The 15,794-nt window shown below is 42.6% G+C and overlaps 1 protein-coding gene across 1 annotated transcript; it reads left to right on the top strand.

Moving 5' to 3' along the window:
• Nucleotides 1–1,085: 1,085 nt before the first annotated feature.
• Nucleotides 1,086–15,371, top strand: LGSN (lengsin, lens protein with glutamine synthetase domain). Its single transcript, XM_063125474.1, has 4 exons — nucleotides 1,086–1,112; nucleotides 6,737–7,670; nucleotides 11,151–11,329; nucleotides 14,172–15,371. The coding sequence occupies exons 1-4, from the start codon at nucleotides 1,086–1,088 to the stop codon at nucleotides 15,369–15,371; spliced, it is 2,340 nt and encodes a 779-aa protein (XP_062981544.1).
• The last annotated feature ends 423 nt before the right edge of the window (nucleotides 15,372–15,794 follow it).

The raw sequence follows: 15,794 nt of genomic DNA on the forward strand, positions 1-15,794 counted from the left end.
AACTCCCAATCCAACACTTTAGCCTCTACACCACACTGGCTATTTACTAGTATACTCTGATTTGAGCACAACCACACTTTACTGCAGTTACACATTCTCTATTATTCTTTGTCCTGAGAGTTATCTAGTTTCATCTCCACTCACAAAAGCCTGTGTGGTTTGTCAGCTAACATACAAGGACAGTCTAAATAAGGGGTGGGCAATTTACGGACCTCCAGATATTTTGGCCTACAACTTCCATCACCACTCAGCAAAACACCTGGAGGGCCACCCTCTTGATTTAAACATAAGGGTTCGTAAATGGGGATCAAATGTTCAAATTACTGTGATCTCGTACCTTACACAACAGGCATTCTCAATGCTTTCCTGCTTGCAATTGCAGTAACTATGGAGAGAATTGAAGCAAGCATTAGCCCAAAAGTTTGTGCTAGGCTGTTCAGCTTTATCTATTGTCCTGCTGAGTCAGTTAACAAAATGCACATAACCCAAATGCCCATTTAGCAACATGCTTTCAGTCTCTTCTCATCCTGACCTACAATGCAGGAAAAGGCACCTACAATACAAATGTATTTGTTCGACAAGATTCTGAAACCTTTTCACAAAGTGCTGAGCAAAACAACAGCTACTAAAGTCAAGCACCATGAACAAGAGAGACAAGGCTGATTCTGTTTAGTGCAAACTCTATCTTGCCGTGCTGGGTTCCACAATACTTCGTTATAATTGAGAAAACATTGCATTTCGGAACAAAAATTAATAAATGTAATTTCTTTTTTCTTTTTTAAAAAACACTTCTGAAAACAATAGTTCAACAAAAGTTCTATGTCCCCTGTTGTTTTTGTTTTCTGGCAGTTAGTCAGCTAGAAATGAGCATTTGTCACTTGACTGTTTTAAAACTGTTCCAGCAAACCATACTCCTGGTTGTGACCCCTTTTTAGGGCTTGTTTGCCCCCCCCCTTGTTCCAGGGCCTTCTGGAAGAGAGAATCATACAGAAATTCTGTGCTAGCTCATGTTTGTTTTAGACACAGCTATAAATGCTGGGTGCATTTTTCTCTCCTTGACCATATTGAACCAACATGCGCAGGAGATGGACAAAGACAAGCCCACTCGCCAGGTAAAACATGTTTTTGCTTGTGAATGATGTTCAACCAAAAGAATTTTTTTCCTTTCTGTTAGCTCCCTTGAGCAATATTGTACTGAAAAGCGAGATATAAATACTCTAAGTGAATAAGTGTTATTATTATTATATTTTAAAGGCTAAACATGCAGTGTTGGATAAGAGCTTAATCAACCCCAAACACCATTGCTTTCTATCTTGAATCTGAAATTGCTAGATAGGCGAAGTTTGAGGTGTTTCATGTGTTGGGTCCTCATCAAGCAGCAGCATTTTTCCTTTGAAGTTGGAAGCTACACTAAAGCCTCCCAAAGAAATTAGTTGTCTGTGTTAAGTTGGACAGTTATACTGTTCATGCTGTGGTCCTTATGAACAGAATTAAACAAGCTTGTCTTTGCTTCGAAGTTGGTTGACAAATATGGGGCACAAGCCAGCCCCCTTTTATTGATTTCAATGAGGGAAAAGTTAAGCCTTTGCTTAACTCTCCCATTGAAACTATTAGGCTTCAAAGGGGCTGGATTGTGCCCTACGTTTGGGCTAGAAGATGAGGACGAATCTATTTTTCAGGAACAATTCAGATTGCTACCCATAAAGACACTCTGGTTGGATCCTGAGTTACCCTTCCATGGATGGAAGTGCTCCTTCTTTATGGAGGGGACTCTGACAATTCCTCCTTCCCTCTGCAGCCTTCATCTCCATCTTCCACACTATTCAGGAGGGTGCCCCAACACTCCAGAGCACATTTTTGGGTGGCACAGGGCAATGAAGGGGGAATTGGTGGAAATTACCTATCCCACTTCTGTCACCACCCATAGGAACGTGACATCCAAGCCTATGTGGTCTCTCTGGGTAACAAGCAGAAATTCTTCAGGCAGCTTTCATCACCATCACCACCTTCATCATGGCACTTTGATTGCATATAGGGGATGGGGGGAGGTACTGAGAGAGAGCGAAAGAGAAGCTAATAGAGTAGCACATCTTGTAGGAACCAACAAAATAATTGCTATGATATTTTTTATATAAAACCAGTGTGGTGAGTATTGAACCGAGAGTCAAGAGATCCAGGTTTTAGTCCCCACTCAGCCATGGAAACCCATTGGGTGAGTTTGGGCCAGTCACAGACTCTCAGCCCAACCTGCCTCAAAAGGTTTTTGTTATGATGATCAAATGGAGAGCAGGAGGGTTCCTTGGAGGAGAAAAGGCAGGATATAAAATAAATAAATCTGATTGAACTGGCAGTTGAATCTTCAACACGAGAACATCCTCCAACTGCTCCAAAGGGCAAGCTGTGGTATATACAACTCAGTCCTCCAACACCTCTCCCACCCCTCAGTATCTGCAACCTGAGGTGGTCGCCTCATTCTGCCAAATGGTAGAGCGGGCCCGACTTCACAGATTCCTCAGAATTTTTTTTCATGGGGTGGGGGAAGCAGTGGCAGCCAATAACAGATCTGTGCTGACAGAATGCAAGCTGGATTTATGAATGTGTATGGCACTTCATTTAGCAAATGGGGTTATTTCTGTTGGTAAAAATCCACACTCCAAGTAACGATTATTAAGATGCAATCAACCTAGACAGGCTGCAATCCTAAAACACTTAGTAGGGAGTAAGCCCCTTTCAACACAACGGAAAATATACATAAGATCACATTGACAGCTGTGGTCATCAGGGTTGTGCTAACAAGCAGTGGACTAAAGCAAACCTCAGAGAGCTGAACGGACACAGGATCTGTAGCAGTATCAACATTAGATCTTCCTGGGCCACAGTAGGTTGTTTTTTAGGGGTGCAAATGAATTAACTCCTGCTGCGTTAGGAAGACAACAAAGGAAGACTAAACCGATGCAAACCTCTTCTAAGCACCAGATCAAAGGCCAAGGGCCTGAAGCATACTCAGAAGGAAGGCAGACAAAGCCCACTGAGATTAGCTCACCTTCTGGGAATCAGTGAGGGTGCAAAGGTCTTAGTCTGATACACCTGGCGCCCTCCAGATGTGTTGGACTACAACTCCCAGCCAGGCTACACATCTGGAGGGTGGCAAGTTGGGGAAGGTGGGTCTGGCAGAACTATATACCCACAGGAAGCTGCAGCTTGGGGGCTATGGATGGGAACTGAGGGGGACAATTCTCAGCTCTTGGCTTCTCCTGCAATAAGTTTCTAGAGGGCAGAGAAGGCGTGAAGATTCTCTTTTTCCATACGGGTTGTGGCTGAGAACATCAAGGCTGAAGTGGCAAAGTCCTGAGGTAGCAAAGTGCTGTAGCGGGCTGTACCACTTCAGGCTGCAGGAAGAGGTGCCATTTTTTTTCCATATAAAAGAAACACTCCCTGCACCTTAAAAACTAGAACTTCAGAAATAATGGTTTTAGTCCATTCTGCTTCCAGGCTGTCCTCTTTTTCTATTTGCAGGAAGCTTTTATTTTAAATCAGGGAAGCATTAAAAAATGTGATTCCTCCTCCTGCGTACCACATCTACTGCTTCCTATCTATCTACTACCTCAGGAATTTGTCACATCACTATGCTGCATGTGTAGACCAGGGGCAGATCTACATCAAACAGGATATGATGCTTTGAAAACGGTTTGAAAACTATATATATGGAGTGTATCCTGGGCCCCAACAGTTGTCACTACTGTTATAAACCGTTTTAAAGCAGTAGTGTAGATTCTGCCCAGGTTTTGTATCACACCACTAACTCTCTGAAAAAAAATACACAATATATCTTATCTCCAGATGTAGACTGTTAATGCCCAGTGCTTAAATCCAACTAACTAGATTTTCAAATGGCTGCCATTAGTTCTGTTTATTTCTGCATTGAATTGACTTTAATGGTTTTTTTTTTAAAAAAAATATTCCCTTAAGTCTTTTAATTTCCAGATGGTGTTTTTAGAGAGAAGGTAAAACTGTCTGCCTTGTAATTCTTCTTTTCTGAAGATCTCACTGAGGATTCCCTTCCCACATCACATAATTTCTATAAGAGATGCAATATTGATGAGTATCTTCCTCCTCACACTTTTGTTTCCCTCTGCGGGTCATTTAAAGTTTGCTTTATGCTCTGGGAACCCCATCTCCTTTTCGATAGGAAGAACTTACTGAAATCTTTGGATGTATTAAAACACTGTGGTTGGCGGTGAACACTGCAAAATGCACCATCATCTAAAGATTCAGGGACCCTTACAGTTTTAAGGCACTACATTTCAGATAAGAATCCTGGAAAGTGTCAATTTCAAAGAAGCTAACTTTCCTAATAGATCTTCTCTATCCAGAAACAACACATAATTATATAATACAGAGTGGTCAGTGTGTGTTTTTTTTGTTTGGGGACTAGCAATAGAGGAAGTTGATCGCCTCTGCGCTCTGCTTGGGATATTCTAGAGAGGCATCTGGCTGAGGGGTGTTCATAAGACCCCCTCCACATCACACATGCATTGAAGCATTGATGGGGGAATGAGACTGTACCTTCTAGCTCCACTCCCAGCCCAGTGCTGATATACCTATTGATCATGGCACCTGCCCATACAGCAGTAATGAGTTGTATGTATATAGGGCTCTTTTGCACAATTAGGAACCAAAAGATAATCAAAATTCCTAATCATGGGAAGTACCCGATACACATTTGGCTCTATGCTCATGGGACTCTTTCCCAACAAACATGCAGATGCCATGGTCAGCAGACCCTTTGGCAACTGGCTTCACGTTTAGAAATGCTGCACACAAACAGGACATTCTATATTTTCTCAAAATAAGCAAACTCCCAATGGATAATGGTACATTATTTTATGAGTGCTGACTCGCAGATGATGCAGAACTGAATTAACAGTGCGTCTTCTATTGAAATGGCGCAATCTTATGTCAGCCGTGCGTCACTTTGATGCAAGGCAGACAGGGCTCACCAAGGTTCAGCCCCAGCATCTGTTTTCAAACCAAGGACTTAACCAGGGAATTTATGAAGTAATAAATGAAAAAAAAATCCCCTGGCAGGAGCTGAGTAAATTTCTCTTACCACTCTGAAAAAGTCCTCACATAGGAGGATTAGGGCGAAGAACATTTGAAGCTTTGATGCCTGGAAAGCCTTTCTCTATAGATTAAGCACTGTAGACAAGTGCCCTCATCCAAAGGAGAGTGCACAAAGCAGACAGGACTGAGCTTTTTTGACAGGCTAAAATCTGACAGTTTCATTGGCTGTCTGGCAGGGAAGAGGGGAGAGAAGAGATTGAATCCTTCCTTTGCTCCATCTTCCCAGTAAGTGAATTTTTAAAACCCCTTTGGATAGGCTATATATGGGCAACACCAGCTGTTGGATGGTATCACTTATTTGCCTATGTGTTCCTGGTGTCCCCATCAGGCTTGGGCTGAAGAATATTTTTCTGGGGCTGAGAAATTTGAGCAGATGGTTGTAATAAAATAAGAAAGCTACCTTCCCCCACCCCCAGAAAAGTAAAAAACACCCACATGATTAAAAATCATGTGGACTTTACCTTTCCCTGGACAGGAGTCCTTGAGCACAGAAATACCAGAAAGAAGGCTTGATGTCTTATTTGACTTGCCTTATTGATGCAGTGAAAGGTTAGATTTCCGATAATTTGCCCAATTATAGGTCATCAGAAAAGAAACAAGATAAGGAAATATGATGAGATATAGAGCCAGTGGGCTGTAGTGGTTAGAGTATTGGACTTGGGAGATCTGGTTTCTAATCCCCACTTGACCATGGAAGCTCACTGGGTGGCTTTGGGCCAATCACAGTCTCTCAGCCTAACCTACATCACAGGGTTGTTGTGAGGATAAAATGGGGAGCAGAAATGCCATGTAAGCCACTCTGGGTTCCTTGCAACAGAAAAAAAGGTGGGATAGAAATATAATAATAATAATAATAATAATAATAATAATAATAATAATAATAATAGAAAGAACTTTCTTTGTAAGTAAAAGAACAATGGCAACAGGAAAAGGTCACAGTTATTCCATTAGTCACATCAGCCCCTGGCATCACATCAAAAAACTATACAGAAAACATCCAGGAAGCAGTCATACTTAAAACATGCTCTATTGTGAGGAAATAAAAGACAGCATGACTTGGCAAAGCACGTCATGTCAGTGTAGAAAAACCTCCACGAGTGAGAAAAGAGAGATGATGATGATGATGATGGTGATGATGATGATGATAATCTATATTAAGCAAATTAAACAGAAGAGAGAACATATATATGGTGTACTAAATCTAACTGTATTTGCAATGGATTGGATTCAGAATCTGCCTTCTGTGGATGGACAGGCTTGCTTATGGAAGATGCCTCCACCTAATTTTGGGGGGTTTCCTCTTCTCTCACTCACCACAACTGACCCCATTCAGCATGGTCCCCTGACCTCTACATAGCATTTTCAGGGGGTGGTGGGGCTGCCATGGGGATGAGGGAGTGAAGAAGTCTGCGTCTGTCAGCCTGGTTGCACACAGTTAAATCTGCATCCAAACCAATGTATTGGATTATGCTTTGGTCCTGATTTCATGATGGAAGGAATCCATTCAATAAGTATATAAACTTGAAAAAATATACATTAAAAAGTGATGCCACTGTTAAGTGCAGATTTCATTTGATTCGAGTGTATTGTTGATATTTCTTGATGATTACAGAGCACTGCTGGAATTGACAATGAAGAAGTTGATGGCAACTGTATATGTGGGTTAAAGAGCAAAAGAAGAGTAGACACTGGGGAGCAAATCCCTGCAGCAGGATGTGAAACAATGGATGTGTCTCATCCTCCAGACACTTCTGATCAAAGAGTGTTTGGTCACTACAACCCCCGGGCAGATAAACCTCTTGAGAACCCACCAGGGTTCCCAGCAATGCAGAAAGCAGGTGATAATAACCCTAAGAAAGACTGTTATACAAAAGATGTCCTGCAACAAGGCAGAGATGCACCATGTGAAGGCAATCCAGAAGATCCCTGGGGAATAGAAACGATGGGTAAAGAAGATCAGACACTGAGACAAGACTTAGAGGGCAAAGAAGAGGAGATTGTGTGGCTAGATGCTGCAAAACCCAGGGAGAATTCAGGGACATCAACAAATGATGAAGAAAAACATGGCTCAGCACAGGAAGGGCATATGATCCACACAACAGAGAAAAAGGACAGAGATCATCATGTAGCAACCCAGGACAAAGAAGACAGCAAAGATGCTTTTGCTCTGGGCTCTGGGATTTCCAAAGAAACTTTGCAAGAGTTGAAAAACCTATTGAAAGAGAGTCCATTGTTGAGTACCAGGGCCAGGAATAGTGGAAAACTTGGCAGGACCTCTTCCCATACATTGCTGCTGAAGTCTAGTGAGAAACAAAGTAGATGCGTGGAAACATTTCATCCTCATTTAAGAGGAGGTGACAAGACGATCCCTAGTGGGCACAAACATGGAGCAGGGCAGATAGGGAAGCCGCAACCGGTTCACAGCTCTGCTGGGCTGGAGAAGTGCCCATCTGAAACTGATGAAATGGAGCATCCTGTCAGGACTAAACGGGCATCTTCCCCCAAAGCGGGCAGCACTCCAGGCACTAAATTTGAGCCCACACCTGGTAAGGATACCTCAGCTCTCCGTATGCCATTAAGGCAGTCTTCCCCAATCAGGTGCTCTCAGATGGTTTGGACTATTACTCCCATCAGTCTTGACCATTGGCCATTTTGGGTGGGGCTGATTGGGATTGTAGTCCAAAACATCTGGAGGGCATTCTATCAGGGAAGGCCACATTAAGGGATGGTGTTAGATATCTATTGAACTGCAACAGCATTTTGCGTTATTGGTATAATTGATCATAGGGATTTGCATGTTGCCATTCTTCATGGTATCCTAAAGTGGTGTACAATAAAATGAAAGCAAATAAATAATGATAATCCAATACCATAACGATAATCCAAATAACCAATGTTAAATCAAGTCAACAACATTAGTACAACAATACAATATAAATCAAATACATAAAATTAATTAAAAGAGCATATAAAACCAATACAATATATATAAAATACAAGACATCTTAAAATTCTTGGTTTAAAATTCATCTGGATAGGCCTGTCAGATGCAATGCCCCATCATGATGCCTGTGCCACTCTCGTTGGTAGGAGAATAAGGGCAGCAGGACTCTGGGTGACCTCAGAGGGGCATTTTCTTCCGCAATTTACCACTTCTTCCAGTTCTGGATTGTTATTGGGATTTAAACGGGGTTGTTATAAAGCCATTATATATATATATATATATATATATATATATATATATATATATTATTTTCTACAATACTTGAACATACAACATTACAATTAAAGAAAACAACATACTACATGAATGTTGAATAAATGTTGAATACATAATATCATATCTAAATAACATAATCAAACTTAACATATAAGTGCGCCCCCCACCTCGGGATCTCATTCCTGATTCCAAAATCTCATACTTTCTTCTGCTGGCGGTTTCCCACTTCCCTTAGAAAACACAAATATTAGGAACTGTTTCCAAATTCCTTCAAAATCATTAAATAAAGCCATTATTGTGCCACAAAAAAAAAACCCTCTTTAAGTCCGGTTGCTGCTCTCTCCTACCGGACTGAAAGGTGCTAATTACTTCCTGTTTTCAGGAAGCAATGTGGGAGCGGTGACAGAAGAAACGACGGGAGCCATGCATTTGACTAGATGTGATGAAGTTTTGTGTCTCTCCTGTGTGTGCGCACGTGAGGATTGAATAGAAAGGGATAAAAGTTTTCTTTATAGCTGTCTTAAACTCGGAGAGAGAGAGTTAAGTTGATGAATTTCGTCAGGCAGGCCATTCCACAGTCTGGGGGTGACAGAAGAAAAGGTCCTCTGGGTAACAGTTGCCAGCCTAGTTTTGGCTGCCTGAAGTAAGTTCTCTTAAGAGGACCTGAGTGTGTGGGGTGGATTGTAAGAAGGCGATCCCATAGGTAACCTGGACCCAATCCATGTAGGGCTTTAAAGGTAATGACCAACACTTTGTACTTTGCCCGGAAACTAATTGGCAGCCAGTGGAGTGATTTTAATGTTGGGGTAATATGCTCATCCCTAGGTGTATCAGTGACCAACCTAGCTGCCATATTTTGAACTAATTGAAGTTTCCGAACTAGGTACAAGGATCAGATTCAGTAATTTTGCATTACAATTACCTGGGTCCAGCTCCAGCTGAGAGCCCCCTCCCTCCTGCTACCAACTGTGTCTGCAGAGGCCACCAGTGGGGGAGGAAGCAGCAGCCAGGCACCTCTCCACCGTGCCTGGGTCCAGCTCCAGCTGAGAGCCCCCTCCCTCCTGCTGTCAACTGTAACTGCTGAACTTTGCAACTAAGATTGTAGTGCCTGAATTTGCTTTCCTTTTCCCCCTCCTCCTTCTCCCTCCCAATCCCTTTTCCTTTTGTGTCATGTCTTTTAGATTGTAAGCCTGTGGGCAGGGACTGTCAAGAAATACTTTTGTAAGCCGCCGTGAGAGCCTTTTTGGGCTGAACGGCAGCATAAAAATCCTTAAATAAATAAATAAATAAATAAATAAATAAATAAACTCTTGTTCAACCTGTTGTGCACTGCATTGTGCAACTGGTTGCACAAGCATAATAGGCAATTGTTTGCGCAACAGAAAGATTCAGCAGCGCTCTGATAGCGCTGTTTGAGTTTGCAGAATAAGACCGTTGGATACTGCCCTCTGAAACAATTAGCAGTGATATTTTTGGTGTGGCAGTCATTAGGAAGCTGGATATTCACAGTATCTGCATGCAATGGATGGATGTGGGTTCCTCAACTGGCCTGGCAGCTTTCTCCCCTGGCTTCTCCTCCCCATCCACCAAACTCTTATCTCAGATCAGCAGCTGATCAGCTTTCCCCTCAGGGCAGAAGGGGTGAGGCCAGAGGAGAAAGATGCTGAGTGATTCAGTCCTGTTTCCTTCTGAGCATCGTACTGCTTATTTCTAAGAAGTCTTACTGAAGCTTCCTTGCTTCCTTGTGAGTAGACATGATACTCATACTTCTGGGTAGAAATGCTGTTTGAAAGTGCTGCTGAGAGTTTCTTTATTGCATAGATCTGAGTAGATATACAGAGGCTTGCCCTGCATACGTCTAAGTAGTAACGGTAGAAATGATGCTCATGGTCGCTTCTGAGTAGGCAGACATGTTATTTGGAAGTGCTGCTGAATGGCTCAGTCCTGCTTTCTATTCTTCTGATCCTTGTCCTGCTTACTTGAGAATGGACATGATGCTCATGCTACCTCTGAGAAGTCATGTAGAGGCCTGGTGTTTGGGATGCTATTTGAAAGTGTTGTTGAGTTACTCTTTCCTGCTTATTTCTAAAAAGACATGCTTACTACTATAAATCGGTAACAATGGGATTTGTGGGGGGAGTGTTTGGATTATTTTGGCCCCACCCACTTTTGCCTTTGGCTCCTCCCACCACTGGAATGCCCACCCCCCAGGAGCTTCTCTGAAATAGAATTTGGCTGAAAAAGGTGACCATATGGAAAGGTCACCTTACTGTATTTTTAACAGTTGCATAGAAAAGGGAATTTCAACAGGTGACATTTGTATGCATGCAGCACCTGGTGACATTCCCTCTTCATCACAACAGTTAAAGCTGCAGGAGCTACACTAGAGTGACCAGATACAAAAGAGGGCAGGGCTCCTGCAGCTTTAACTGTTGTGATAAAAAGAGAATTTTGCCAGGTACTGCATGCATACAAATAACACCTACTGAAATTCCCTTTTTTATGCAACTGTTAAAGATACAGGAGCTCTGCAGGAGACGGGGGCTGCCACTTGATCACAATGTCCATCAACGACAAGAACCAATGAACTGGAGGGGGAAGGAGAAGGGGCGGGATGGGCGCAATAGCAGCGGGAGAGCAAACAAGTGAAAAGAGAGTTCGCTGGTATAGCGATGATCGTGAGAGGGAGGAACGCTTGCCAGGCTTATGAAACCGAGGTAAAAAACAAGGAGGCAAACCAGGGGCAAAAATAGGTGTGATGGAGTCATAGTGTTCAATTGTGTTTCTTTTCTTTATTTTTTTAAAGAGCACAGCAGAGATCCTGGTGTAAATAACCCTGGCTTTCCCATTCCTCTTCACTTGGTTTCTGAAATTGAATGCATTAAAGAACAGATGGCCAGGGACAACATACATTTTGTCAGGTTTGAAGCAACAGACCTTCATGGGGTGTCAAGATCAAAGAGCATTCCTTCTCGCTTTTTCCAGGTATGTTCTTACATCTTCTGTTTTCTGGTATGCGGAGACAATTTGCTACTCCACTACCCTTTGTCACGTGCAATGCAGTTTAAGCTTACAACAATCATGCCTGCCTGCTTCCTTCATCAATACCCTGCAAGGATTTTGACTTATTTCATCTACCCAAAACAGCCATTCTTCAAACTGTAGAAATGCAAATCTAATAAAGGAAGTCTGGCAACGCTGCTTCTTTTTACACATCGAAGACTCTCCCTTCCCAGAGTTATCTTTTTACATTTATTACATTGACAAACATTCTGTTTTTATTTGACATTGGCATACTGCAAGAGAAGGCCAGGAGCAAATAACAAAAGACACTAAGTTGATAGCATGGGAACCATTTTAGTTATGAAGAATTCTCTTTTCAACACTTAAATCAGATAAGAAAAATACTGCTGAAATGCATGATGGCTTAATAACAACATTGGCTATGCTGGTGATCCAATAAATAAAAGTCATGTTATGAAGCTTTTGGTAGCAGGTATATAAAAACTAGAGCCCTCTAAGAGCATTTTGGTGTATTGTTTATGTAATACTGAGCGTGGATGGTTTATATGCTGTACTTTAGCTTTAATCTTGTCATGAATATTTCAGGTTTCACTGGGCGATCATGAAAAATATACCAGTGTGTTTGGAAATTGAGTCGCATTTTGCTTTGATTCTAAACCTTCTTTGAAGCAAAATAAAATTAAATACAAAAACCCATTTTAAAAATTGTTTTTAGATCTTGCCACAGTTTCTTTTAAAACTCTAAGGCTTAGATCAGTTTTCTTTCTCAGATGTTATTTAGGCATTAAAAGAAATAAACTCTCTTCCAGAGACAGTTGAATGCTCATGAAAGTTAACAGCACCATCTTTTTCCAATCATTCATTCATGTATGGGTCTAGGTGTTACCTATGCCAAGGGAAAGCTTATACCAAAACAAATGTGTTAGCCTTTAAGGTGCCACAAGACTCTTCATTGAAATAGTTGAGTTGTGACCATCTTTACCTTTCAACATACTGCTCAGGGGTCAGCATGTGACCTACTGATTGCTGTGCTCAGTGACTGGAGCCTAGTCCTGACCATAATTTTCCCTTATGATGCTGTGCACTACTGGAAGGCCAGGACTCAAATGAGAGACAAGGAGCATCACTGGAAGGTGGGGAGGCAAAGTATTGCACAGGATGAAGAGCAGGCAGAGAGGTTTAGCAGGCCTTAAGAGATTGGTGGGCTGAGGAACAAGAATCTAAATTATAGGGCTACAGCATTTTGTTGATTCGTTAATTAGAGTAACTCATGGAAGCATTTTGATCAACTAAAAAGGTGCCAGTGATGAATTGGACACCCAATATTTAAATGACAAGTTCTGAAACTATTGGATGGCAATAGGATGCCTGTTGCAGAGGACAGTTCTCTTTTTGAAGGGCTGCCAGAAGGCTGTCCTTTAATTTGAGTGTGTCCTCTATTTGAAGGGCTGTCCGGATAAAGAATCATCAGAAGGTGATGAACTGGGAAGAACTGGGCCTTGAAGTTGCCCATTAACAGCATCTGGATAGCAGATTGAGCAAGGCACAAAAGTACCCCTGGTCACAGTCTTCCTCACTATGATGAGATGTACTGTATTTCTACTTCAATTATTTCTAAATTTGCATGTCAACATAGATTAACATATGCAAAATATATGCAAATTGGCATCCTATTTTGTCCTATTTTTGGATAATACATTTTCTGTTCTTTTGGCGATTCAGAAGAGGCAACTGTGGTTGGGAAGTGCTGTCTCAAGAGGCATTCCCTCGTGTGTGAGAGCAGGGGGAATGTCTCTTCTGTGGACATTATGGCTGCTGTGACCCACATGTGCATCGTTAAAAACAAAACATTTTCACCTTCAGAAGTATTGTTTTTCTCCCCCTCATATGAAAATGTATGTTGATTTAATTATTAGTTATTTTAATAATTTAATTATTAATTCATTATTAATTATTTATGCAAAATATTTGTAAGCCAGCTTTCAGTGTATAAATATCTTTAAAAAGTTGAAATACATCTCCTAAGGCTCTCTTACCGGCAGTAAAGAGCTGTAAACTGAAAGAAGGTGGTCATTTTTGGTATTTTGGCCATGCCCCTTTTGTCTTTGGCCCCGCCCAACACTAGAATGTGGGCCTCCAAGAGCTTCTTTAAAATTGAGTTCAGCCCTCAAGCTGAAAAAGGTTCGACATCCCCGATATACAGTTTGTGACTCCTCTGTGGGGCAAATCGCTGACTTTTAAAATCGTACTGCCACTACTCAGAATTTGAACCCACATGGGCATATCATTTATTCCTGTCATCATCATCATCATCATCATCATCATCGGGGCTGACTTCACAGCACCGAGTTGGCACCGTTAACTCCCTTAGCCCCATGGTTTCTCTCCTCTGGTGGTGATGGGGAGGGTGTTGGGTAATCCCCACACCAAGGAGGGAGCGTGGGGGTTCCAGTGGTCATCCAGGTCCTGGAGCCACCCCCTCTCTCTTCCAGGCTTCTGGCAACCAATTGACAGTTGCCATCTGCCAGGACCTCTTCTGCCAGATCAGCCATGGAGCGAGGTCAGACTGCAGAAGAGCCAGAGTGACCTTGCTCCCACTGAAAAAGTTGGGATAAGTCTGCAACTTTCTTACTTCACAGCTTTGCAGAAAAGCCCCATGGTGGCTGCGAATCTATGGCTACGTCATATAACTGACACAGCACTGATTCACAGCTACCGCATATAGACAGCCCCATAATCATTATACCTTATAATTGCAACTTTGAAGTGTCTAAAGCAGTCCTACCTTCCTCCTCCTGTTTAGACCAAAGCAATCCATGGTGTCACCATGCCTAGAGGCCATCTTGAACTGACCCTGAATCCAAAGGATAATGAAATCAACCACATCAGTGCAAGCAATTTCAACTGTGACATAGTCCTGAGTCCTGATTTATCAACGTTTCGGGTTTTACCATGGACTGAACAAACAGCAAGGGTGATATGCGACTCCTTCACTGTAACGGGCAAACCTCTGTTGACTTCGCCCAGGTACATTGCCAAGCAACAGCTGAGCCAGCTCCAGGACAACGGCTTGGTGCTGTATTCCGCCTTCACTTATGAGTTCTGCATTTACGGCATTGCTGAAATTCTCAATTCAAAGTCAATCTCTTTTCCCACAGCAACCATACTAAATAACCATGACCAGTCTTTCATTCAAGAACTCATTGATGGGATGTATCATGCTGGGGCCAATATTGAGAGTTTCTCCTCTTCCACAGGACCTGGGCAAATGGAGATCTCTTTTCACCCTGAGTTTGGCCTCAGTGCAGCTGATAGCGCCTTCACCTTCCGAACAGGCATCAAAGAAGTGGCCAAAAAATACAGCTACATTGCCAGTTTTTTCACCGAGAATGGATTCTGCAACTCGGGCATCCTGTCGCATAGCCTTTGGGACAGCACCGGGCAGAATAACTTGTTTTCCTTGAGTTCCGAACCCACAGAGTTTACCAGCATCGGAAAGAATTGGCTTGCTGGACTCTTGGTGCATTCTGCCGCTCTCAGCTGTCTAATGGCTCCAACGATCAGCTGCCGTAAACGCTACAATGCCTACAGCAAGGATTCAAGGGAGACGGTGATGGCCAAGTGGGCCTGTAATGACAACAACAGCGTATTTAACATCAAAAGTCACGGCGAAAAAGGAACTCGGCTAGAAAACAAGCTGGGCTCAGCGACAGCAAATCCTTACCTTGTGCTGTCTGCGACGATCGCTGCAGGTCTGGATGGCATAAAGAGAGGCCTCAGCTTCCAGGAGGGGTCGGAGGAGAGCCAGACCTCCACTCAGTTGAGAGCTGCAACAATCCCTCTCAAACTGGAAGATGCTCTTGTTGCGCTTCAGGAAGACGAGTGCATCAGGGAAGCCCTCGGTGACAACTTTGTCCGATATTTTGTGGCCATGAAACAGTATGAGATGGAAATGGAAGAAATGGATGTGGAAAGGAATAAGTTTTTGGAATATTTTATCTAGCATGGACATGGTGGCAGGGTTAGTGCATGGGAAGGCAACCTGGTGCCCTCCAGGTGTTTTGGATTACAACCCCTACAAGCTTCAGCCAGCATGGCCAATGATCAGGATAATGGGAGTTGTAGTTAGTGGTGTTAATGGCTAAGAGGCTGAGTTATGAACCAGGAAGTCCTTGGTTCAAATCACACTTCTGCCATGAACTCACTAGATGGCCTTAGTAAACCACTCCCTCTCAGTCTGCGTCCCTCCCCAACTCACCTACGATATGGGGGATCATCATACTGACTTACCTCACAGGGCTCTTGAAGGATTACAGCAGGGTTTTGCATATGAAACGCTTTGACAACTTGTGCCAGAAGAAAGCTTTGTGAAGAAAGCTCTCTTCATTGCAGTAAAAGTAGGAGCTTTTGTATGAGGGTCTTCTTT

Source organism: Elgaria multicarinata, chromosome 4 (assembly GCF_023053635.1).
Source record: "Elgaria multicarinata webbii isolate HBS135686 ecotype San Diego chromosome 4, rElgMul1.1.pri, whole genome shotgun sequence".
NCBI classification, from domain to species: domain Eukaryota; kingdom Metazoa; phylum Chordata; class Lepidosauria; order Squamata; family Anguidae; genus Elgaria; species Elgaria multicarinata.

What these genes read in the sequence shown, in the direction of transcription:
- LGSN (XM_063125474.1), top strand. Translation starts at nt 1,086, where the DNA reads ATGGACAAAGACAAGCCCACTCGCCAG. An exon ending in AAGACAAGCCCACTCGCCAG is followed by an intron (nt 1,113 to 6,736) that starts GTAAAACATGTT and finishes TGATGATTACAG; the next exon opens with AGCACTGCTGGAATTGACAA. An exon ending in TAAATTTGAGCCCACACCTG is followed by an intron (nt 7,671 to 11,150) that starts GTAAGGATACCT and finishes ATTTTTTTAAAG; the next exon opens with AGCACAGCAGAGATCCTGGT.